This window comes from Pseudopodoces humilis, chromosome 18, assembly GCF_049639895.1.
Source record: "Pseudopodoces humilis isolate 2021_Gansu_Grassland_sample_001 chromosome 18, ASM4963989v1, whole genome shotgun sequence".
NCBI classification, from domain to species: Eukaryota; Metazoa; Chordata; class Aves; order Passeriformes; family Paridae; genus Pseudopodoces; species Pseudopodoces humilis.
Genome location: NC_142217.1, coordinates 9854744 through 9881265, shown reverse-complemented (window position 1 = coordinate 9881265; position 26522 = coordinate 9854744). Strand labels below are relative to the sequence as shown.

The 26522-nt window shown below is 43.3% G+C and overlaps 1 protein-coding gene across 4 annotated transcripts in view; it reads right to left on the bottom strand.

The window, feature by feature from the left end:
- Positions 1 to 6852: 6852 nt before the first annotated feature.
- Positions 6853 to 26522, bottom strand: part of XYLT1 (xylosyltransferase 1) — a 176788-nt gene continuing 157118 nt past the window's right edge. For all 4 annotated transcript variants that reach the window (XM_088063990.1, XM_088063991.1, XM_014252704.2 and 1 more), the window contains 2 exons: positions 22259 to 22592; positions 6853 to 14675 (listed from right to left, as the gene is read on the bottom strand). In XM_088063990.1, the coding sequence (XP_087920116.1) occupies positions 14353 to 14675; positions 22259 to 22592 (657 nt within the window). In that variant the 3' untranslated portion in view covers positions 6853 to 14352. The remainder of the gene's footprint in view (positions 14676 to 22258; positions 22593 to 26522) is intronic.

The window sequence follows — 26522 nt, the reverse complement described above, 5'->3', positions numbered from 1 at the left end:
TTCTTTCCCTTGTGACACATTTTGATCAGCTGCAGCTGATTTCCCAGTTGGGTTTGGAGATGACAGCGATGTCACTCAGCTGTGCCTTTCCACAGTAGTTTAAAAGTCAGATTGTAAGCAAAACTCCCAAGCTCCTGATGACACCTGTCTCAGGAGGGAGTTTTCTCAGCAGAGTATTGAATGGTATTCTGCTGAAAGGCATATATTAAACCTCAGGTCTCCAGGTAACTCAAGCCCCAGGTTTGCCAAGATCCAGAAGAAAAGGGGATTCCTTGGAATTACATGTTGCTGAAATATTCTGTGGGGTTAAGGTAAGTGAAAAGTTTTGTCCTAATGTGATCAGAAATATCACAGAGAGAATTTCAGGCCATTCAAAGTCAATCAGCGTAACAGCACCTGCAAGAGAAGGGGTCTGGACCCTCATCCACCAAAAGTTGAGCTCATACACCCTCTATCACCTTTTCCAACTGAGCTCCCAGAGAAAAAAAATATTGAGAACTAGAGAAAACCAAACTAAACCAAAAATACCCCACACTTACAGACCATGGTCTCCCTCTAGCATGTTCTTGGGGTGATTTTATTAGCCTTTAATATAATAATAATAATTATAATTATATATATTATAATTATTATAATAATATAAGGAATGGTGTCTTATTTCCACTGTCCCTCCTTATTTTATAAATATTCTAGAAGTATTTTATAAATACTCTAGAAGACCTTCAAGGGTTGTTCCAGAGCCCTTTGTCAGCCCTGTGCATGGACAAGAACTTTCATGGCACTGTGATTCTTCCAGCATGCCAGGAAATGTTCCTTTAAACATCCCCCAGTGTAACTCATCTGAATTAGTCCTGCTGCTGGTTGTGGGAGAAGAACCACTTGCAAAGCAGGGAATGAATCACTTGAAAATGAATCCCAAGCTTGTTTGGAAATGAGACCAGAAGAACTGAGTCAACACAGCCTCTCCTCCCCGTGGGAGACGGAGCTGCAGTGGATGGCAGCAGGAATCCCCTTATCACAGCCAGCAGTTTGGTGTGTGCAGCATCCTCACCCAGCCCAGCTGCAGGGGAGCCAGTGTGGGTGAAGGGCTGCAGTGGCCATCCCTCCGTGGCTGCTCTTGGCACCAGATTGAAGGGGTGAGTGCTCCAGATCTTCCACTCCACTTCCCAGGGGCCGAGCCCCCACCTCGCTCACAGGGGGAATGAACCTTGTCTGTCCTTGCCCTGGCTGTGACAGCATCAGGCTGTTCCAGAACCCCTGTCCATCCCCATCCAGAGCCAGTGGGGCAAGGCAGGACCCCATGTGCTCCAGGGTGTGTGGGATGGCTGTGCTGCTCTTGCCCTGCCAGGCTTTTTGGGCTGCCCAGGGGGCTTTTGGTAGTAATTGGTGGTTTTCCGTGGGAGCTACTAGATAATGCTTGGGTTTCTGTGGAGCCACACTACAAAATAGGGATGAACTTGTCAAAAGACACAAACTATACTGTAATGAAATATGGACATGGAAAGAGGCCAGACTCAGCCCTTCTTTTCACAACAATTTGGGTTATTTCAATGGATTTTAAATAGTTAATGATTTTGTTGTCTGTTCAGCTCAATCCATCTAAAATAATAAAAGAATTAGGGGGAGAAAAGGAAGTTAAAGGTGGTCAGAAATCCAGCCAAAACATCAGGCAAATAAAGAAACCCAGCCTGCCTGTGTGTGAGCAGCAGTATTTGAGGTTAATGACACTTTTTGTCCAGACTGGAGCAGAGAAAAGGAAATTCTCAAGACTTAAAAATATTGCTGTAATGTGAACCGCAGTTCTCAGCCAGCTCTTGTTCTGAAGTTATTTATTTGCCATGACTAATTTGCTGTTTGAAATGCGGTCATTGCCTCACACGTGGCAGTGCCTGGGCTCTCTGGGCACTGGCACTGGAGGCTCTTGGAGCCCAGCAGAGGGATCTGCTGCTTCCCATGGGCAGTGCCAGCCCTGCTCCACAGCCCAAACCCAAAACCATTAACACTGAGCTTCTAAAATGCATTTCCCAGGCGTGCAGGGACGCTCACACACATTAAAGTGCAGATGCAGACTCAGATCGCTGCCTCCCTATTTCTCATCTTGCCCTGGGTTTTCTTTTTCCTTTTTTCAATTAATCAGCCCAGGGATGCAGAGAAGCCAAGTGTCTTGCCAGCACAGAGGTAATTTGGGAGGGGCAGGCAGGCTGCAAAGCTCCCAGCAGCAGGACCAGTGCTTGGCTCAGCTCTGCTGTTGCCCCTGGTTTTAGGGTAAATATGTTAAGTTTGTTCAGCCAGCCATCACTTCCCATTTTCCATGCCCAGAGAGCAGGATGAAGCAGGCAGCACTGCAAACACAGGTGGTTTAAGGGTTCTCCCCTCCCTAAATCTCCTCTGTGGTGTGAAGAGGGAGTGTCCTGATGCCCCTTTCCCAGCACAGTCTCTATCTACATCTGCCTTTAATTAAGATGAGAAAGGGGGGCTCGGGGGGATTCTGGGCTCATTCTGGCAGTGCCACTTTCAAATTCCTTTAGTTCTGTGTGACACACATTGGGCATGAGCTGAGATACACCAGGCAGAGAGTTGGGCTAAAAATAAACCCAGAGTGTCACTGCTGTGTTAGTGTCCATTGATATTTCTTGGTTTGCTTTATGAAATCTTCAAGGCCAGTCAAGTGTGGGGGGAAAAAACAAAAAAGAGAGAATTTTTGCTTTTTGAGGCTGGATTAAGAGTGAGCTGGTACAAACCATGTCATTTCACTGAGTGGATCAGAGCATTACAGTCACACTCATGCTGATGCACTCTAAATAAGAACTACGCAGCTTGTGCTAACTCTTAATGCATTATTATAGTGATACCAATTTAACTGGTGTTAATTAATGAAAGGAATGGACAAATTACATCAGCACTTACCTATCCATGTGAAAGAGAGGGGCTGTGCTGCAGCTTGGAGTCAGCAAGTAGCTGAGTGCCCAAAGAGAGACCTGGGGTATGTGAGGTGTTGATCCAGTGGACCTCAGGTTAAGGACTTACTGGATCTATGGAGAAAAGGACTAAATCTGACAAAAAGGCTCCTAAACTGGAAATTCTGGAAAGAAATGCATGCTTTTAAATGCATCTGGACACTGCATCAATTGCCTGGGGGTGTAAGGACTCTGTGGTGAGCAAGGCCCAGCTGCATCCTCACTCTGTGATGGGCCACAGTGGTGCCTGGACTGGCCCTCCCCAGGGACACCTTCCTCCCCCATGGCTTGGCTGCTCCTGCTGTGGCCAGGCTGCTGGGAAGTAGCTCACAGCACTTTTTCTTTTTTACTTGAGGCAAAAAGTAATTTCTTCCTCTGAAGACTAGGGCTGGAGCCGTGCTCTGCTAATGAATGCAAACCATCAGTGAGCAGTAATGGAAAATCGGGGATGATGTGGCAGGCAGTGGCTTGCTTTCAAGGCATCAGAAAAGCCCTTTTAAATTTAAATTTAGCAAAGAATTTAAAGCACATATAGGCAGACTCTATTAGAAAGTGAAATATTTGATCTTGGCTATTAATCTGTTATAAGAATACTTTCATTTCCTTGCCATGTGTATCCAGTGATAGACTTTCATAAATGAGATCACATTAAAATGTACTTTATGTTTCTAGTCAAATCTCTTTTATTATTATGCAAGTCCTAGTTAGGAAAAAAAAAAACAATTACAGAAACAGACTAAGAAGAGCACATTATTTTAACTCATTTATACAAGTGAAATTCTGCTCCTCCTTGAAGGCTGTACATTGTGCACTACTAAACACCCTGGGAAGAGGTTGCTCCATTGCAGCCATGCTACCAGGTTTGGGATAATTTATGGGAAAATATAAACAGAGTCTGAAGCTCATGTGGTGTGGGGTACTGCTATGTGTATACACATACAGATATTACATATGTCTTTTCATATTGAGTATATTCATATTGAAGTATTACATTTGGCCTCTGTCTCACTGAAATCAAATCTATTTTAAGGATGGTCCATAATTAATGTGAGCTGTCACTCCTGACACTCTGCACCTTGGGCAGACAAGTGTTTTAGGACGTTTCCATGTGGCCAGGGATGCTGGGAGGCTCCTCAGCCCCGGTGCTACCTGTGGACACGTGCAGGGATTGTGTCAGCCCAGCTGGGCCAGTGGCTGAGGGCTCTGCAGAGCTGCACTGCCTGCTCTGGTAGAGGCATTAATTCAGAGAAGAGACCACTGGCAGCCTGGAACCAGCACAGAGCATCATGATGGATGTTTTGGGGCGAGAAGGGAAAATGCTTTACATCTTATAACTCACTTTGGCTGATTAGGCGCAAATGTCTGTTTTAAACCTTCAAATCTGGGCACCCAAACCGTGTCATAATCCTGCTGTTTTTCAAAGGTCTTTTCTCTTCTGTTCAAGCAGCCTGACAGAGACCCAGCAGGGGCCACAGCCTCTGCTGTCACGCTGCTGGAGCAGAAAGCTTTGCTTCCAGATTCAGCAATGCTGTGGATCCAAATGCTTCCCCGGGGTGGGGCAGCCGTGGTGTACAGTGCACGTGTCCAAGGCATCGTGCTTTAGCTGAAAAGTCCAATCTGGTCTCATCCAGAAGAGGGTGCAGCTCGAGGCTTGAATCTGCAAAATGCAGGATACTTTTAGATTATGTTAATACTGTGAATAAATTAACCTGAAACTCCTTGCCCATGAATTTAGGATCCTGGCATGACTCTGCTTTGCTTGAGAGTTGGCCAGAACAAACTCATGCCTGGCAGTTTACTCCAGGACATGAAATGTCTGAGCCTTGTCCCCCCCAAGTCCCTCAGCTCCAGGTCCAGCCCTTCCCTGTCTGGGATTCCCAGCTGGTGCCTCGGCTGTGCCCTAGCTCAGAGCCCTGCAGTCAGGGCATGGAGCAAACCACGCCAAAAGGCTGATTTGGCACCAGAATAGCCACAATCCTCTTTCCTGGAAGAATGAAAAATTGCCATCCGTGTCTGGATTTAACTTCAGTACAGCCTCACGTGTCTCCTGTTTTCTAATCATTCATAGACAGCGAAGATTTACAGCTATTTGCATTTGTGAAGCCTCAGATTACTAACAGCTTCTGATTTTTAGAAAATAGGTTACAGATTCTTTAGTAACAGATGAGGAACTGCCAAATTTTGAAATCCCCATTGTCAGGGCAATTAAATATCTCGTTCCTGTTGCACATGGTTTACTGTGCAGCTATTGGCAAACTGCTCTGCCCTAGGTCTTGTGTCATTGTGTAAATTAACCATGTTCTAGACTATAAATAATAATTGCAGTAAGACACCTGTGGCATGGCAGATGCAGGGATGTGTGATGGTGTTTCCAGCAGACAGAGGCACAGCCTTTCCTGCCAGTGTGACACTGTCTCAGACCACCCTCTCCATGGTGAACCTGGATTCCTGTGCTTACAGAGCAGAATCTCACTGAAGTCTACAAAGCAAATAAAACACTTGAGCACCTGGCAGCCTGATTTTGCCCCCCCACACACCTCTTTTCTTTAAAGTAGTGGCCAATGACACATTTGGAGATAATTAAAACAAAGGTTGAAGGGTTTTTGTTCTAATATGCCATGACGATTAGCAGCTGGACTAGGAATAAACCAGCACAAAAGCAGAATACTTTTTATACCAGCTATAAATAAAACCATGCTTCAAATTTGAAAGCAGGATTTTTTTTTTCCTTTTTCCCTTCCACAGAAAATCTTTTCTTTGTGCCAAGACTTAAATATTAGTGCTGTGTTCCCTCCTCTGTTTAAACAGACCTCATTGCATCTAAGTGCCAAAAAAGTGGAATTCCTGAACAGCAGGTGAAAAGAAAACACAAGATCAAATGCAGCTCTGGCTGCCAAGAGAACCTGCAGCACGGCTTGGGGGTGCATCAAAAGTCATGCAGCTCCTGGTGTTGTCAAAGACTTCTGGAAGGTCGTCAAGCAGGTTTTTTTCAAGCATCCCACATCAAAAAGCTGTGCAGGGAGACAAACCTGCAATACATCATGAGGATGGTGCTAGAGATACAAATCATCCACTTTTAGGAGAATTTAACTTTTCCCCCATCACATCTATGGAAGCAGCTCCAAGAAATCAGTGCTCTGTGTGGAGACCAGGGTATGGAAATAAATGTAAGTGCTCACACTGGGTGCGCATTAGGCAATGGCTGGTTTGGGTCCATAACCCAGCAGGGAACTGTGGAAGAAATGTGTCTTTCTGAGCTCATCCTTGCACTTATGGCAAAGGACACATATTTTGCTGCTCTTGGAACCAGCCAGCCCTTGCATTAATTCGTATTTCTGCACCCAGCTGGACATCTGTAAGCCCATGACAGAGTCCTTTGGCTGATGCATCCTTTGGGGAGGCAGGGAGGAAACTGCTCCAGCACTTCTCGTGGTTCATGGCCTTCAGAAAACAGACTTCAGTTGAGCTCCTTGTTGATCCCCTCTGACCTTTGTTACCACTTCTAGTCATCACTGGAAAGGCAGGGAGGCTCTGGCAGACATCTGGGTTTGAAAACAAGAATTTGGACATTTCTTTGGGTCCCACTGTGCCAGCAGTGCTGGGAGCTCTGCAAGGTCACCCACCTTCCACCCCTGCACTGGGGGCAGCAGGCAGGTGAGGCTGCAGCACTGCCTGTGAGCCAGCTCTGACAGATGACAGACCCCCAAAAAGCACTCATGAATGCTTCCTCCATAACTGCTATGGCTGAGAAATGACTGACCAGGCAGCAGCACCGGGATCACAGCTTGGAAGTGCTCAGGCCCATTTTTCCTCCTAAAAATCACCAAGCAGCAAAGCTCTTTCAAATAAGACACGCAGTGGTGGGGTTGAAAATAACACAAAATGCACATGCTCCTAAAGACAGCCTTTTTTTTTTTTATTTTAAAACTCTGCATCTGAAAACACCGTATGACAGAAAGCATTATATACACTGCAGTGTTTTTGGTATAATACAGTATTTCATACATCCATTTCTTTTTCTGCAAAAAAATTTGCTTTGTCGGACAAACAACCAAACTCCCATTGACAAAGAATACAGCTAAGGCACATTGTTTCTGCTAAATGAAAGACAAAAGGGTGCAAAAACGGGTAGTGCAATAATTGCTGAAAATCACATTCTACTACAAGAAAAGCATTCTGACTTTGAACTTTGATTACCGGTCAATTTAAGACATTTCAATATCTCATAAAATACTCCTTTAAATAAATAGCAAAATATCTACATCTTTCAGTGTGTTCCATTTGAATTTCCAATTATTTTTTTTTAAACTTTCCTGTATATACATGGTTTTCTTTTTTCTTATTCAATAGATTACAAAATATTTCTGTACAATTTTATGCATATTATGATCTATAACAAAATAGTTATTTCTTAAAACTATATTACCACCAGTCTTTGAAAATGACAGAATAGGAATAACTTACTATGGACTATGTTAGGCAATAGAAAAATCCAATCAAACCAAAACAGAACCAAAAGGACAAAGTCAGAAAAATAATTTCATCACATTGAATTAATTGTATTAGTTTCACAAATCTTGTTTTATATGTAAACCCTTTTCAGTTGCCTTTGGGTTGTATCCACATCTGAATACCAACACAGGACAGGATTTGGGATTCCTAAAAGCACTGCAGCCTGCCGGGAATGTTGGTGCTACTCACTGAAACGTGACAGTTCTCATGGAGGAAAGTATTAAGGAAACCAAACATATACAAGCCTCAGCAGAAGTCATTGGTTTCTGCTGACTTTGACAACCTTTGAATGAAATTCCAAAAGCCAGATTTTCAAAAATGCATTTATGACTTAGACAAAACAACCATGTTCTAAATGTACTGTTAGATTCCCAACCAACACCCAAAATCTGGCCCTATGTGGTGATGTTCTTCAGATTTTAAGACCATACCATGAAGAGGATATTTCTTCTTCCAGCTACCAGTACAAATCTGAGAGGAATGCTACTAAGCCATGTTAAAATGAATGAAATGACTCTACAATTTGCCTTGTGCATCTGAGAGCAGTCTGTCCTGTTGCAGTCGGAAGATAAATTAAAAGTTACTAAGTTTGTACTTTGTATGTAATTAAACCAAGTTCCCTATCTACAGTGACTTGCAAGAGACAGAGCTCATAATTTCCTAAGGTTTCTATGAATGTCTGAGACTTCCTTTTGCCCAAAGGGAAGGTCATTTTCTTTCCTTAAAGACTGCATTTGTAAGCAATTTCTATTGTATTTGTAAAGTGTAAGCTGACAGCAACACAACTGAGCTGTAACAGGAATCTCAAGGTGCCTTTTATTCATTCCACAACAAACAGAGAAAGTGAGCAAGACACAGACAACACCAAAGTTCCTAACAGAGTTTAAGGCCACATTTAGAAAGGATGGAAGTAAGGCTTTCTTTAAGGGGCAACACACTGGATGCCACAATGGGAACAGACACCAAGCGATCCAAAGCTGACAGGATTCATCCACAGAAAAGCTGAAACAACACCCTAGTTTTGGCCAGCAGGTCTGTGCCTTTTTTTGGATCTAAGCAGGAAAATGAAATGCCATAGACATCCTTCTCTGGAATATTCCCAGCAAACTGAAGGTGCTCCCCTAGCAGGAGTGCTATTGTCTCAGTCAAGGGTGTTAATTACAACAGAACCAAAGACAAGCCGAGTCATTACAATATACAAATGCAGCGCCATGAACCGCGCCTAGAATTGTCACTCTGGTATCAGAGGCACCTGTACAGTATCTTGCTGTTTATTTGGCAAGGTTACAAGTAATACTTCTAGGTTTTAACAAAGTAGAAAGAGAATTTGCATAGATTGTACATTCAGTTCAAGGAGATTTCTGGTACCTTTTTTTGTTGTTCTCAGGTAAACGTGTTTGCAGACACAGTGAGGTAGCAGCTGTGGTAGCACCCATGAGCAAAAGAAGGTAACCAAGGCAGAAGCAAAGAGCAGAGTGATCAACACACTACTGTTAGTAAGAAGGAACGGAATCAATATGCAGTGTCACATCACAGGGGTAACTGCTCCCAGTGCCACACCTAACTGAGACACCCTAGTGCTGCTGTGGTGGCTAGCACAGGCTATAAGGCCTTGTAGCCTCAATTTTAAATGCTCTCAGCCTGATTATTCTTTCCCTTACTGTGATGATGGTGAAGATTTTGAAGGTCAACCTCTTCTACAATACACCTTTGAAGGGAATTACAAATCAGTGTTTGCTTGCCTTTGAAGATTCTGCAAGAAAATGTGCTATCCTAAAAATTCTTCCTTGCTGTCCTTAACCCAAATTCACATTTCTTCGGCTCCTCTGTGCCTGGCTGCAGCAGCAGCTGCCCTCAGGGCTCAGCAGCAGGTATTCTTGTTCTCAGGAATTCCTCCTGAGCCTCTGGAAGGGCAGTGCTCTGTCCTCTCTAACACTGCATCACTCCCTACCCTCTCTGTCAGCATCATCCCTGCAGCTGCCTTGGCAGAAACCTGAGGGTTTGGTTTGGAAAGGCTTTTTACATGATATTGTCAATTGTCATTTAATATAGGCTTCAGTCCTACTAATCCTTAAGACTACACTGGAGGTCTTGAATGGTAGAAATAAAGACACATATGGATCATTCTATTTTCACAACTGGACTGAAGAAAAGGCCAGTGAGAAAGTTCACCAACCATGTCCCACCAGGTCTGTCTTAGTCTGTTACTGAAATATCAAATAACCAAGTCTCCTCTTACATATATCAGATTCCCATGCCTGAAAATCAGGACAAGGTACCTGCTTTCACCAGCTCCTTCCTGTGTGCAAGCACTGAACTGACTGAAGGCTGCTCTGAAAAGCAAACTTTCCTCATTTGCAGGTGGGTTTCTGAAGAAGCCTAGGGGATTTAGCTCACTCAGGTATAAAACTTCCTGCTCTATGGAAAGTGCTGGAGTTGGCTGAGGTTTCATGTGGCCAACTCCTGAAGCTTTGGGAGCTGGGAAGACAAGGAGGGTGTGCTAGCCAGCAGAAAGCTGGTCCTCATTGCTGGGCCACAAGAAATGTCTGGATCTTGTTTATCTGGGAAGTCAAAGCTGAGATCTCAGGGCAACAATGGTTTTCAGCCTTGCTGTACAGAAGGAGCCAAATTTGTTCAAAGGTTTGTTGCAACACAATTGTGTCAAACTTCTGCAAAGTTTCAGCATCTTCTTTACCCTTTCTGTCTCCCTTTGGTCAGGTTTACACTGTCCCCGTTCTGATTCACTGACTTCACTACTGTGCTCACTATAACCGCGGCTAAGAGTGATGGAGGCTTCATTAGGATGGCAATTAGTGCTGCAGGAGATGAAGGGAAAGTGAATGCACATTAGTTGGTACTTCTGAAGGTGCTGCAGGATCACTGTTAATACACCATTAAACAACTGTACGGGCATTGTGCACTGAAGCCAGTACCCAGGAAAGTCAATTTGTAACACAAGAATGCACATTCCTGTATCTCTAGGCTTAGCAGTAATGAAGGCTTAACAACAGAGATACAGAGGGACTTTTTTGTATAACACTTGCTATCAGAAGGAATTGTTAAAATTCTCTGCTTGCTGAGAGCCCAAAAAATGAAGACATAATTTCAATTCTAAAAAAAAACACCCTTGAATATCAGAAAATGAAAATGCAAATATTACTACTCAGTGTCCAAATGTCATCAAAGAAAGAATTGGACAAATCTGAAAATAAACTGTCATTTGAGCTATTTCATTTAGCCTTGGGGTTTAACATTATCATATAAACAGGTTTGCATAATGCTGTGACTGACTTTGGACATAATTCATTAAATCATGTATGTAGATGTTCTGCATTTTGCCACATTCCCTTTCTATGTAATACTGATTGATCACAGGAGTGTTACATGGCTGTCATGCAGAATGGACAGGGAATTTAAACACACAGAGAATAAATGTGTGCATATGGAAATATAAACAGCTCCCATTGAAAGGAATTTTGATCAAACCAGGCTTTCAGCTGGGATCCCGTTCAGCAAGGACTGGCCAGTGTGACTGGAAAAGAACACCTGCACATTCAGATGAAGATGCACAACTCTCATATTTTGTACCAAATGTAGGTCCCTGCTCTGAACTCTCCTTTTCATCAAATGTAAGATCTGTGAAGTTATTCTCTTCTGACCATGGAAAATGTTCATCACAGGCTCCCAGTGCTGCCATTTCAAACCAGAGAAGCCACAAAGCAGGACTGAGCTGATCTTAGCAGCATCACCCCGGAGCCAGCTCTGACCCCTGATGCAGAATCTGGCTTTACATGTTTTTTAGTCACAACTACTGGACTTTGTAACTCAGACACAGAGTCCCATATATATATTTTGGATCCATTTCTGCATGATAACAGCTATCATAGAGGTGTTTTTTTAGGTCCAAAACAACATTACCCCAGAAGATGTTCCAAACAAGGCAGCTTATCCTTTGATGACTTCAAACAGACAGCATTTACCCCTAGCAAACTGTCACACCTTTTATGTATGCAGGACTTGACTCTGGAGTCCTCACTCAGCACTAGCACTCTGGAAATTTTGCCTAAGGAAGGACTGCAGGATCAACCCCTTCAGCTCTGCATCCTATATTTTAACAGCAGCAGTGGGATTGCCAGCTTGCTACAAAACTTCACTGTTTAAATGCTTCTTGCTTTTCAGAAAATAATCTCATATAAATTTTCTTTGAGATATTTTAAACCTAGCATATACTGCAAATTGATATATCAGCAACCATCTGTTTTCTTTCCCTTTTTTGTACTAAAACAAAATAATTTGCACCTTATATTCTAAATGATGAAAGTGGCAGCTTTTTTCCTAACCGCAGAAGATGTGATTGTTGTCACCTTCTGCTTGGTCTAGTTAATGAAAACTTACCAAAAAAGCACTTAAAAACATTCCTGCTTAAGAATAAAAACAAGTATCAAATTTAAAAACTAAGTTATCTGCATGCGTGCGCGTGGGTGCACCCCTACACGTGTGCTTATGTGCAAGACAGACTGAAGATTCTGTGACTACCTCAGGAGTCTTACTGAGAACAAGCACTGCCTGGGCTTGTTAATGAATTTTATTGTGTGCCCTAAATAAGACGTTCTTCATTTAATCTGCAGGGCTTGGACCGTGCAGTCGCCATTGCATCAGTGCCACTAAAGCCCTGGATTTCACAGTGAGGATTGGAAGTCCCCAGAAAAGATGAACTTCACAAAGGAATGTTACATTAAAAACAAGCACTGTTAAAACCTCCTACTGAACAAGTAATAACACTGTGATTCTATTACGTTAACCTGTTGGCAACCCTGGTTTCACACACGCTTGCTTCTAGAGCCGGTTGAAAAGCTGGAACATTATCTTGACTGGAATATTCCAACCAGCTCTCATTGCTACAAACTTCCCTAAAGCTACTGCTCACAACTGACAAAATCAAGAAAATCAAAAAAAGAAAGGGAGGTGTGAGGGGAGGAAGGCCTTTTCTTAATAAAGGCAGCTTCAGTTAGTAAAATAACATAATCTTCAAGCTGCAAAAGCAGCACCTACTAATTAGTCATTGACTAAAACATAAATAATAAATACCTAAATTGTTCCTTCTATGCATCCATTTTTGTGCCAGATAAAGATTTCAATGCTCTGCCTTAATGCCAGCACAGCTGACACCACAATTTCAAGTCCAAAGCAAACTGAAGTAGCTTTAAACCAATACGACAGAGATACTACAAGCCACGGGGATCTGTGTGTTACAGTCCTACTGCAAGTGTTGTTTAAAAGAGAATTCAACCTTCCTGTGAGATTACAGATTGATCTAGGGGTCTGTTTCCCTCCTGATGTGGACTCTTAACTCTCAGCAGAAAGTTATGCATGCACACAGAAGGGTGAACAGATACCTTCCTTTATTACAGCAACAGGACTTCTTTCCTAATTAACCCAATGGCTTTTAATGGTCTTTTTTGGCTCTGTTGCTGACTAGGGATTAACACAGCAACAACAACAACAACAAAGTCTATGTTTTCACTAATGTAAAACACCTTAGTTGGAGATGAATTTGTATATAAAACCTACATTTTAAAAAGTGCTTGGAATGTAAATTAATTTTTCCCTACTGTAGAAAATGCAGGTTGAAATGATGCAAAATATGTCTATTTAAATCAGGATGCAGCCTGCTAAGAATTCTGAAGACAGGCAAGGGTAAGATTGTTGACAGAACAAAGTAAAAGCACAGAGAAACATGCCATTGTTCTCCTTCCCCTGGCTTTGGGCAGTGACCCACATCCTGCACAGCCTTCCAGATGCCCTGGCAAAGCCTGGAAGGATCCTTCTTTAGGTAGATATGGAGATCTGAGACCAAGGGAGGGAATTAGTGTTAAGCCACTACTCAAATTAGGGAAGAAACCTGTTGTTGCAGATTTATGTCCCAATTTTACTATTTGACTGGTTTACAACTCCACTGCCTGAGAAAAACTCAGCTCATGAGCAAAGAGTGTGAGCAGACATATCACAACCCACCCCAGCCCACATATACACACCTGCTCTACCGGCAGCCTGGGAAAATACTCAGGTACTGGTGGCTTCCAAAAATACCTGCAGATTTGAAGGGGCTGAAATTCAAGAAACTTCTTTGTTCTTTAATAAATACTCTTAGTACACTGACCCTGAACCCGACTGCATGAGACATAAAAGGCTATAGGAAAACACTGGTTTCATTTAGAGCTTATCACAAAATTAGTCTGAAAAAAACTCTGAAAGTAATCTGAGAATTTCTGCTTTTGCTCGTTTTCTCTAACTAGGATAACAGACATCAGCTGTGTCCAGAATAACTGTGTTATTAGAAACCAGAGTGAGGCTGTACCATAATTACTTCACATTCTCTGAGGTCATGTGGCCATACAGGCTCCAGCCTGCAGGAACCAACCTCCCCAGGAAGTGCAAGCAGAAGGGAATTTTGCTGTGATTTATTCATTGTAGCAAAATAACAAAAGCCTATGAAACAGCAGAGGTACGGACAAATTTATTTTAAGAAAAACCCTTTAGCAGCTGCCCCTTCACTGCCCTCTCCATGGCTTGGTGGCACTGTTTCCAAGCCCACAGGATGGTGGGTGCAGTGGCACCTGGGATGGACGGGTCCCCATGGCACAGTGCGGGCTGCGGGATGGGGCAAGCAGCTCCCAGCAGAGCCCATGGAGAGGGCAGTGCCAAAGGCCTTGTCAGAACTTCAGAACTTTTAGTTTTGTTTTTTTTAAATTAATTCTATTGCAATAAGTAACAAAAAAACCGTAACTTTCCCTTAGATTTCTGAAACCTGGTGTGAGATTCACAGAGAAGCAAGGTTCAATTCCCTTTTAAAAACCTATGCCGGGGCAGAGCGCAGCGGGTGCTACCTCAGGCGGCCGTCGGGTTTGACGGGGCCCAGCTCGGACTTGGGGTCGGGGCTCAGGGAGCTCCAGGCGGTCTGGGCACAGCCCTGCAGGACGGGGCAGGCCGTGGCTCCCACGCTGCAGATGTCCACGGCCGACCAGAGGCTGCTGACCAGAGAGTCCACCCAGGCGTCCAGGCGGGCGCCCACGAGCCCCGCGTTGCGCTTGGCCTGCTCGGCGCGGGCGGCGCTGATGGGGATGTTCAGCACGGGGTTCAGGCCCTGGAAGCTCTGCTCCATGTACGCGTTCTTCGGAGGCCCGCTGTGAAACTTGATGGCTTCCTCTGGAAAAGGCAGAAGCAAATCCCAAAGTTAGTGCATTAAAAAAGCCACCACTAAGGATCTAAGGGTACAGTAAACAAAAAGACCAAGGTTTAGGGGTGAGCTGTAGCCCGTGTCCCACACATTGCATCCCAGGGGTTGTGCTCAGCTTTGGCACTCCTCGTGCTCAGCACTACAGATTCTGCTCACTGTGATTCTCATCCTGCAAGTGCTGCCTTTGCAGGCAAAGCTCTGACCCTGAAAATAGAGTCACCCTTATTATCAACACATACAACCAGCACCCCCAGAGCTGCAGGACATCCAGGACTGGCTGGATGAAATGAGGAAACAGTTCAAGGACACCTGGTGTGAGAAGTCTGCCAACCCCTGTCAGACATCCAAGCGCTATCATTGATTTGTCTGGGAGAAAGAGCCAAGATCTCGGCCTGTTTTGTTGTGGGCTTTTTTTCCCTAAACAGATGAACCTTGCCCTGATGTGGAAAAGCCACATTTGTTAGCTCCATCTGCCTACAGAACCCTGATGGTGCCATTTGTGGCACTAAAAGGACAACACCACGGTCTTGGACAGACCAGACCCATAATGAAACACCTGTAGCCCCAACATGATTCCTGAAGTGTCCCAGTCTCACTGGGAAGTATTCTCTCATGACAGCTATATTTTCAAGGTCTTGTGCTGAACAGTAAATCACAACCATTCCCTAATGGCACTTTGCATTCTGGTTGCTTTCCTTACCTTTATATCTCAGCAAAATACAGTACAATCCCTCAAATTTGCAATATTGCAGTAAAAAACAGTATCAGGCTGTGACAATCCTTTCACAAACCTAAACTGGACACTGTGGGTCAGGCTGCCCCTGTCAAAGGCCAGCTGACTTCTGAGAGTCTGAGTGCACCAGGCTGCTGCTTATAAAATCAGGACGGGACCCTCCAAAATGTTCACCGAGTGCCTCTTGGGAGCAAATTTCCAACCATTTCTTTCCGCTCTCAGCTGCCTTCCCCAGCATCCTCACTCTGGCAGCACAGAGGATATGTTTAGCTCTGCCAACAGACACACTGTCTAGAACAGAAAATGGGCCCATTCAGGCTGCTCCAGGCGAGGAAAGCCACCGCGCTCCGCGAGCGTCAGAGGCCAGGAATTACATATTCACGGCTACAATTCCTTCCACATGTCCTCGCTGCTTGTGCTGCAGCCTGACACTGAGTCCTTTCTTCCATGCAGAGGACAGTATCTCAGGTGCTGGAAATAAATCCATGTACTTGTTTAGAGGGAAAAAGGGACGTTTAATTGGAGCTTTGCTGTTAAATTTGCAAAGTCTTTAACATCAAATGCTGTGCAAGTCCTTTACTTCAAACCCCCAATTAAAGTGGTTCAGCAGATGCCCATCACCATTATACATCATTTAACTGTTCCTGCATTTATTTAAACCCCTCTTTTTATTTTAAATGGTAGATACCCACAATAACCTGTAGTCAAAATGAGTTCAATCTGTGCACATGTGTAAGGAACGTGCTCTGCCAGAGCACTGCAGTTTAAAAAACAGAACAAATACACTATTAAATTTCCTTCTTTGGAAGCAATTAAATATGGAAGACTGTTTGTCAACATATTAATTAAATAGAAGCGTTCTGAGTAAAAATTCCCAAATAAATAAAAGTTGGCATTACTAGCAGGATCATCTGATTGAAACAGGCAATTCAGGGAGCTTGTTGAATCAAAGCCTGTTGCACATGTCTTCGGTGCATGGAACAAGAGAGATCTTTATTCAGACAAGAAACAGGATGAAATGGAACTTGCTGTTCTCTCTGGCTCAGCCTCGTACGTGTCCCAGGCCTCAGCACTTGGTGGACTATCAGGACTGGAAAGGATGAAACCCGCAGGACCTGCAGGACTCGGGCAAAGCAGCAGAGATTGTGTTAAGGGTGATGCTGCCCACAGTGCAAGGTGCTGCTCCACTCGAGACACAGGGAGAGCCCTGAGCTGGTACTGCTGGGGACCCCACAGCACAGCAGCACCCCAAGCAAGGTGGCAGCACATCCTAGAAAGGAGAAGCTGGGTAACAGAACCTGAGTGCAGAGTCACATGTACTCATCAACAGGAAATGCTGGGGACTGGACCCAGAACCCTCTCCTGGAGCCTGAAGGGTTTGTTACACAGTTCATAGTGCAAAGCAGGGAGGATGCTGCTCATCCAGGCAGTGGCAGATGGGCTGCCCCTCTTTGCATTAAAGCAAAAATGACAGAGAATCATGACTCCATAATTTACTGAGCTGGTAGAGAAGAGAGACAGGGAGGCTCCCAAGCCCTGATATGCTGTAAAAAGAAGAGGCTGGAGCTACTTGGTGTGCTCTTGAAGCACTGACACTTCAGTCAAGTGTCATGAGGAAGAACATGAGCTCTGAGAAAAAATAATGAAGAATGTAAGGCTTGCATCTAAATGTTTAGACACTTAAATCTGTATGGTTAGCACAAACAACTCAAAATCAGCTGAATTGCAGACATTAAGCCAGACTTTTTTTGCCAGCCCTTTGACTTCAGGAGGATGTGCATCAATGCAAAATATATTCCTCTGACTTGAAAACATAACTTTTAAAAACTTGGTTATTTTTGACCCCTATTTTTATTTGCTCTTCACTCCCATGTGAAGACACATTTCTCATTTGACTCTTCTTGGTCTAACTTCTTGGGGTTAAACATACAGCCTATAGCCAGCCACACAGGCTGAGATTTCTGCATTTTTGTGTGGGTTTGTTCATCATTTTGCAGAAAAAGCAAATTAGTTTAGACAGAGAGTGGGCTAAGGAATGAAAAATGTGGTTACCTTGGTACACATTAAGGCACTAGACCTGTGGGTTTTTTAAGCAACACAGAACATACAGCTTTATTTCTTTACTTGAATTGTGTTAAAACCCTCTGGCAAAGAGGTAATTTTTTATTGACATTTTGTTTGTTTTCTCTTGCAGCAAACAAGACAGTGCTGCATTTGCTCATTGTGGAGCTAATCGACTCCTTGTCAGCTGGATCTGAACTAAATTTCAAAGCAAATCCCCGTCTTCAGGGTTTTTCTCGGAATGCTGATTCCAGGGCACGTCTGCTCTTCTGCAGTCATGCGCCTGCCTGCTGCTATTACTGTGTTTATCAAGAACATGTCATGTTACCTCTGGTTAATTTAAAGAAATCACAGCAGTTCTGACACAAGTTGCCACCCACTTTATAATCCGTATAGATGCAATTAGAATTGATTGAACCACTGCAAACAACCAAGGGCAAAACAAAGGTTTCCCAGTATCTGCTAATTGAGATGATCTATAAATATGGATTAGGTCAAAAGGCCGCTGAGGTGCCCGAGTGCATTGCCCATGTCTGCTAATGCTGACAGCCCTTGGAAGGGGTGGCTGCAGTCTGGGGGCACAGGGATCAGGCACTGGTATTTCAGGCTCCATGGGAGCAGCAAAGATCAGCAGCCCCATGTCCAGGACATGCCATCAAGCTGGGAACAGAGTGGGAAAGGTCTCTCTCAAAGCAAAAAAGGAGGTTGCTCTTTCTCACTTCTCTCCTTACTTGAAGGAGGAAGAGCTTTTAATGTATTCATTTATTTACAATCCATGGTTTACTATCATCTTGAGGTTTTGGGGCTTTTTCTGCCCCAGAAGTGAACCTGCTAGTGACTCACAATAACCTGTTTGGCTTTAATGGAACAGGTACTATCCATTAAACGGATGACAACTCATTATCGGCACTCCAGCTGGGAGAGCACTGGGGAAACTTTGCTGTGAATATAAACTCAAATTTAAAAATGAAATTGCTTCAGCTTCTTCTCTTCCCCTCACTGTGACCCTGGGAGTCAATCACACTTGGCCTTTAAAGAGCAGGGAAGGGGGGAAAGTGGGATGATGGGGATGCAGAGACAACCTCTACTGACTTTGCTGTTTTCTTAGGACTTGAAGTCTGCTGGTAGCTTGGATTATAGTGTGTGAGCTGCTGGCTAAATGCTCTGAATGATACCTGTTGGTTGCTTCTGCCTCTGCAGTCCCTTCACAGGGGAGCTGGACATCTGGCCTTGAGTCTCTGAGTACTCAAATTTCAGTTGCCTAAAGCTGCCAGCAAAAGTCCCCCATTCCTGTGTGATCTGCCAGTGATCTTACACGGTTCTGCTCCCTGTTTTGTCTTCTCCACATCCCATTGCCTCTTTGTCTTGACACAATTATTCCTAGAGCATCCTGCTGGTCCTTGGCAGCCCTCCTGTGTCTTTACAACAAGCATGGAGCACTTGGCTTTGACACACTCAACCATATGGTGAGAACCTCAAAACTGTTGTTTAGAAGAATAAATGGGAATCTCTCTGTGCAGGAGGTAGAGGGAAGGAGACTCTGGTGGAGAAAGTGATCCTGATTTCTCCAAATGATTCATCACAAATGCATCTAATTTTCTTTTCTTTTTTACTTTCTCCAACCAGGCAAATACTTGCAGGCACTCCTGAGCCAGAGTATCTGCTGAAGGCAGAGCTGATCAGTGACACAACTCAAAGCAGAGAAAATAGACACAGATTTGGATGACTGGAGTGGGGAACGGAGCAGGAAGGAATAAATAACATTAGATTACAGACTCTCCACTGAAATACCTTAGGGAGACATATTTACAGTGAAAATACCCCAAACAGCATCCTCAGAAATTCCATGTAAGATCTGATCTCTCACAGATTCAGGTTTTGAAAAGGTCAATGAATGTGTGTTTTAAAACAATTTACATTCTATCAGTTACTCACATCTGGACACAGCATCAAAGAAAACACTCACTCTCGATTTCCCTTTAAGGTTTTGCTTGCATGCACAGAATTTGGGCCAAAATTAATAAATAAATGGAAATAGAAAAATGAATAAACTAGTGGCATATGCTGTTTTTATAAACTGCTAAACAGAACATCTTTGCTGGCAGCTGTCCCATGATTATTTTTTTTATTTGGAATGCAATTATGAATTCTGAGATACAGGAATGAACGTGTTTTACTTTGATTATTCAAAAGAAGAGCGGGTGGCTCCCTTCATGATGCTGGGAAACCAAAGCAACTTTTCCTTGTTGTGCTCTGGGCTGAAGTGATGTGTAGATAAGCAATGATTTAGGAAATACAGGGATTGTTGTTGTGCCCATGTTCTCAGGATACAAGATGTTAGTGGCTGCCGCCAGTTTTGTGCAAATGCTTTTTAGCATGGCAAAAGCAGATTGCTCACAAGATCATGGAGAGATTTTTATGTCTGTAACTTTGTGGACTCCACTTTCTACACCTGGAGTGGATGAGACAGAGGGGGCAGAATCATTATTGAGGAAAAGACATGCAAAGTGCTATGAAATGTATCAGTCCAGGGCAATCTTTCTGACAAGAGCTGGTTTTTTATCAGGGCAGGGAGGGCAGGGGCTGCTGCTGGTGGTGAGGGAGGATGGTTGGAAAAAGGAAAATTTTAAAAAAATCCCAATAAAACATATTCCCCTCTTCAACTGACAGCCCCTGGCTAAATATAATGTCTTTTAGTTTTATTTTTATTGTTAAGACTAGTCCTTCATTTTAGAAGATTTTTGGCAGTTTTTGCATTTTTTACAGTAACAAACATTGTTCTTTTAGAAGTTCTAATTCTTCTGTCATACTCTCAATATGACTTTATCTGGCAGAGAAAAATGTATTTAAAGAATAAAGTGGTGACAAACTGACAAAAAGCTGGAAATCAAAGGTAAATGATGTCTGCCTGCACAGAGCACAGTGTCATTGAGACAGAAAGCCTTAAAAAAACAAACAGGAATTTGCATTGTAAATACAATTCTAACTACAGAGCAGTGCCACTGCCTGCCCCTGTAATTAACTTTCTTCTCTACCTCCATGCCTCAGTCATCTACAGATTACACACCACATCATCAGTAGCAAATCACTCCTGAGACTTTCTTCCTAGACAATATTGTTCCCAAGCTTTATATTTCATTCCCGTAGTAGATTCTAGTTACCATATGAATGAACAGGCTTTTAAACAAAAAATATGAGCCCAGTGTATCAATGGGCAATACAGGGTAACTACACAATTTCAGTGGAATTATTCCCCATTCAGACTTTGGACCAAGGGGAGTTCTGCCTTTACACAATAAAGTGTGAGCTTATTTTTGAAGTCTGACACATGGTTACCTGTCCATGGGGCTCTCACATTGTAGGGAAAAGCAGCAACGGGGGTTGATGGCTACATGCCACGTTTTCCATCCAATTTATGCCTTGAATGTTAAATTACCAAAGAACATGGAATTCATTAATTGCCAGCAGACAAGTTGGTGGCAGCTGCATTCAGAAGCAGGCTGCCTCAAACTTTGAAAATGCATCCCTTCTACACATGGTGTCTGTTCACAATTTATCATTGCCTATTAGCTGTTAACAGCAGTGGGTTGGAGGTGGTTTAGGTCCTGCTTAAGAAACGATGCCACCAAATGTTAGCAGAAGAAATCAGTAAGTTCACTCTTGTGCTGGAAATGTGTGGAATCAAACTCCTGTTGAGTGAGATAAGGGCTGCATTAGCTCTCAGCAGTTGTCTGCTGCTGTTTGCATTACAGAAGCAGCACGTTATGCTGGAAGGTAAATGCCTGACTCAGTTTATTTGCTGCCTTGTCAGGAAGAAGAACTTCTGAAAACTTAATAGGATCATTCATGTATCTAGGAAATTTAAGATGTCTAAAGTTATGAATATTAATACTGGGCAGATGGAAGTACTTGAGCACTTTAAGAAGAATGGTAAAGATATTCAGAGCAACAAGCTTGTTTTGATCTTACTGAATAAAAAAACAGGTGAGGCTGTAAAATGTTCCCTCTTCTCCCAGCACACTTGTCTGCAGACCCAAGCACTTGGATGATGCCTGTGCCATGCAAACATGAGAGCCTGCAGAGCCTGGCAGCCCCAGAATGGCCTCTGTGTCTGGATGGCTCAGGGCTGCTGTGGGCAAGCAAGAAAAGAGTTTCCTTCTAAAAACTGTCAGTGTGGGTCTGGTCCCAGGACTGTATTTGCAGATATTTCTGTAACACAGCTGCTTGGCAAGTACTGAGCAGGTTTTGGCAGGTATCAGGCAGAAGTGAATGCCTGGACCTGACAATATGTGAGGTGAGCTCTGGCCTAGGGTAATTTTGTCTAATCCAGCATTTTGTATATTAATGCTTTTATTGTTCAACACACAGGCCTTGTCAAGAAAACAGTTTAAACACATGTAAGTCTCTAAGAGGAAACATGAATGAAAAGCAGCACAGAAAGGTCAATTTTTCTTTCAATTTCTAAATGATGGCTTTTACAATAGCAGTTAGATTACTAAGTCTGAAGTTCTCTTGGATTCTGAACTGTGCATAATTTAAAGATACAAACAGTCTTTTGTTCAAAGTGGCTGTGTTTTAATGAGTGGATAACGACACTTCCATTTGTCTTAGTGCAAAATTTTCTTCTGACTTAGTATCTATAAAATCCCTTTCTTTAATCCTTTTCCAATACAGTGCTACTTCATTTTTAACAGCAGCATTTAGAGGGAATACAGACAAAATAACTACATTATTCCTGTAGCAAATAATAAAACTTACCTTGTTTGATAGGCTGCTGATTTGAGAAGGTGAGAGGAGTAACGAGGAATTTGGTTTCAGCTACCTGTACCCAGTGGTGCAGAATTTTTATTGTCCAGACACCAGGTCGCAGGGGCAGATTCAGAGGTGGTTTGTAGTGAGTAAACTCGGCACTGGATTCAATCAGAATATCGTATGTTGCTGCAATTACATTAATGGGATCCACCCAAATGACAGTCACGGTGACATTGGGGCCTTTCCCCCATTTCTGCATCCCAACTGGCTCATCTGTTGGCCCAAGGAGTCCTCCGAAATTCCGGAAAAGCCTTTCCTTGGCGTCCCACTCGGTGCCAATCTGAAATGAAAGAGCACAGTGCTGGTAGCATCATCTCTGTAAGCACCTGAGACCCTCATGGCAAATAAGGGCTCTCAAGAGACACAAATCATATTTCTCTAATCACATGAATTATACATACACATAAAAGCAACATGACCTTAGATCATAATGCATACACAAATTGGGAGGCAAGCAAGGCTTGCTTTTTTGCTCCCTTTTTGATTGATAAAAAAGGTTTTCTTTATCTTAGGAGTGACACAACAGGTGACAGCAGCTCTCTATTCCCTCCACAGAAGCAGTCAAAAAGGGACCCAGCCTAATGGCTGGACACAGCCTATGCACAGAAAAAAAAATGACCCATCATCTCCTGGGTAATGAAAATGTATTGCACACTTGAGAGATGGACCCTGCCCTGGAGACCTGCCCAGCTGCTGCTAAGACCAGGAAAGACACTTGGACTGCTGACTCTAGGACAAGTCACATCAGGTTCTTTATTACAGTCCACCCATGAGGTGTTGTCTCCTTGCACTCCCTTCCTGCCTCATGTGGGAATTTATTTCTTGTAAACTCTTATTGTCATAACAATGACATTGTTTTTAATTTATTCACTAACAGTAAACCAGCTGATTCACAATCTAGTGTAAATATTTAATTGACCTTTCTTTCCTAGCAGCTTTCAAGTTTCAGTGCTCTTTATATGAATTTCAATGGTTCACCCATAACCTGGGGGATCACACGAACGTCCAAGCTGTTGCCACTAACACTTGTGCACTACTGAAAACAGCATCTCTGACCAGACAGCATGGAAACGGAAAAACTTTCTTAGGTCAATGGGAAGACTTCAGGATCCCAGCACGAAAGCCAGCATGTGTTTATGAGGCTGAGCACTATCAAACCCTTGCATCAATTCTCCTGTGACTGCAGGACTAAGGGCAGCACTTCTGCTTTTGAAGGCAGCTCTGGTATGAAACCCCTCCAAGTCCTTCTGGTCCGCTTTTGCCCTAATCTCCAAACAGTGCAGATGACCAAAGAGTTGATTTCTTCCCTGTACAGAAAGCCTATGTGGGTGACCTCTGGAAACCCAAAGACACACAGGCAGGATTCCCACTTTCAAAATATATGTGGATATTGCAGATTTTCCTCACACTGAGCTGCCCTTTTCCCTAAGCTTCACCTCACAAGGGCATGGTCAGAACCTGCTTTCCTGAAAGCGTAAGAAATAATTGAAACTCATTTACTTCAGAGATTTTTCTTATAGATTTCATTTCACTTCATGAGAATAAGTGATTCCAATATAATGCCTAAATCCCCCCAAATCCCCAAAACATAATGATTACCTGATGCCTATTACCTGTACTGGAAACTGTCCAGTCTCCAGTCCCTTGTAAATAAATCCCTGTGGTTGGCAGACAAATTACAGGAGGACTGTAAGCAAAAAGCTGTGAGGTCAGTAAAATAAAACCCTACCATCCTAAATCCATCTGTCATCACACAAATTCCTCCTACTGAGCTATGACACTGCAGAGCATGAGACAAAATGAGCCTTCCACTACTCTGCAATCAGCACAGCATTTCTGGTATTTCAGAGGTATTTCACCCAGCACACCAGCTAATCAAACCAGACAGCATAGCCCAGATATCAGACCCAAGCATCGAACGCCTCGAGGAGCTGTCAGTGTGTGCTCTCCTGACAAGACTGACTGAATATGTATGGAAATAAGCTGAGAAAGAAAATTTCCTGACCAGACCTTATTATCTACTCCGCCAACCTTCACTGAGGTGCGGCCATATCACACCTACAGGTGCTCAAGGGACCTGGAAATAATAAAGTCACAACATGTGAAACAAAACTACACCCTCGTGGGCAAAGAAAAGTCTGTAAGAAAGCTCTTTCCACCACATTCAGTATTTCTTACTGAAGAACTCCCTGCAGAAAACTTACTTCATCTTCAAAAATTAAGCATTCACTCCTGACTATTTCCCCTCTCTTTCGTTTCTCATCCCTGAGAAAATAAATCAGAAAGTTACAGTCCCCTCGCTCCAGCCTCCAGGTGACACTGCTCCATGCCAGGCTGCACAGGAGATGGTGAGATGTGTCCACATGCACAAAGGTTTATCAGACTGCTCTGTGGAAGAGCTAAGGCTGCTTTTGGGGGAAAACTGTAACACAATTGTTGTCTGGTTGTTAAGCTTTGTGCAGGCGTGGCTTTGGGTTCCCTAAAGCAAATGAAAAGTTACAGGGGCAGGGGAAGAGGGGAGGGAAGGACAGGTACCCCTGGCTCCCTGTGTGCCCCAGGGCCAGGGCTCACACCAAGGCTCCACAGGCACCTCGGGGAGGGAAAGACAGGGAGCTGTACACTCTGTTATGGGATCTGCCCTTCATGTCTGGTTTTCAGCTGGGGACATACTTTCCCATGCTGCACAGATTGCAGTACCAGCTGCTTTTAGAAGCACAGTATTTTATAGGGAATTTTACTTAAAGCACTGGTTAGAGGTTTATAACCCTTGAACTTTACAGAGCTGAGTTCCCAGTACTGAGATGTCTGATTTTACGGGGCAAGAGATACTACAGCCCTATAATAAGTTTCACAGCTCCTTAAAACACTGTGAGTAGGCTTTCACTTTCAAATAGAATACACCAAGTATGGGATGGAATCAAGCAGTAATGAATATCTGATAAATTATGAAAGGATGTGGCACAAAAACTGACATTTTCCACATCATTATTTTAATCACCTTTATTTTGGGCTTCAAGAGCAAGCACTGTGCACAGGATACACTTGGAAAGCTGGAAATCTCTCATTGGCTCAAAACTTCTGTTTCTAGCTCTGTTCGAACCCAAGATAAAATTTTCCCAAGATAAATTATTCCCTGATTATGGGTTCGTGTCTCATTGCTCACCACAAACAGGACCATTAGGTTCACACAATGCACACTAATTGCCTGCCACCTAGTTTATTTTATTCTCTGTGATGAATCATGAGTCTTAACAAGACCAGAAACTTAGCATTCAGCTGATAGACAGTGAGCTGAGAATTTCAGTTCTGTGCAGCAAATCAATTCCCTGCCCTCCACGGAGACGTTGCCTGGACCCAGGCTGGCAGGACACATGGTGTGTGCACTGTGCATGAGCCAGTTAGAGGAGGTGTGGGAGTTCCATGCATGGAAATCATCTCTCTTGGATTTCCTGTAAGTTTATTTTATTTGACACAGCCTGCAGGAGCCGTGTGCCATTAATGCTGTCATTAACTGGCTGATGGCTTCCCACTGGTCTGTCCAGGCTGTGGGGTGAAATTTGCTCCTCAGGAACAGAAGTCTGAGAGGAGCAGAGGGCAGGGGCTGGAGAGATCCCATCATCTCTGCTGCAATCTCACTTGTGCATCAGGGTCACAAATACACTCGGGAGCACATTCAGTGCAGCGTATTTGTGTGCTCTTCCTGCTGGCCCCAGTGCTGCGAGCTGGGAGAGAGGAGAAAGCTCCCAGCTAAAAAAGCCCCATTCAGCTTTAAATTCCCACCAGATCACAGGGTGAAAGTTGTTGAAGAACAAGCAGCTCTATGTCCCAATAAGCATAAATCCTAATTTTATTTTCTGTGAACACCGATGCTTCCATCTCAGCTAAACTGCTAAGTTTGTTTTCCATGAGCTGGACCTTGACAAAGCAGTGGCATTTTAATAAGCAGTAGCAGATCAGAGCTTTCCAGCCACACTGAAACTGAAGAAGTTAATGCTAGATTTACAGCAGGGTGACTGGGAGAATTATTTGGCTCAGAGATAACTGAAAGCCAAGGGAAGGCAGAAAGTAAAAAAAAAAAAACAAACAAACTTAAAAATAAATAAAAATAAATAAAAATAAATAAATAAAAAATAAAATTAAAAATTAAATAATTTATTTTGTACCTCCTGGTCTTTTAAAATATGAATCATCTATCAAAGGAGAGGACAAT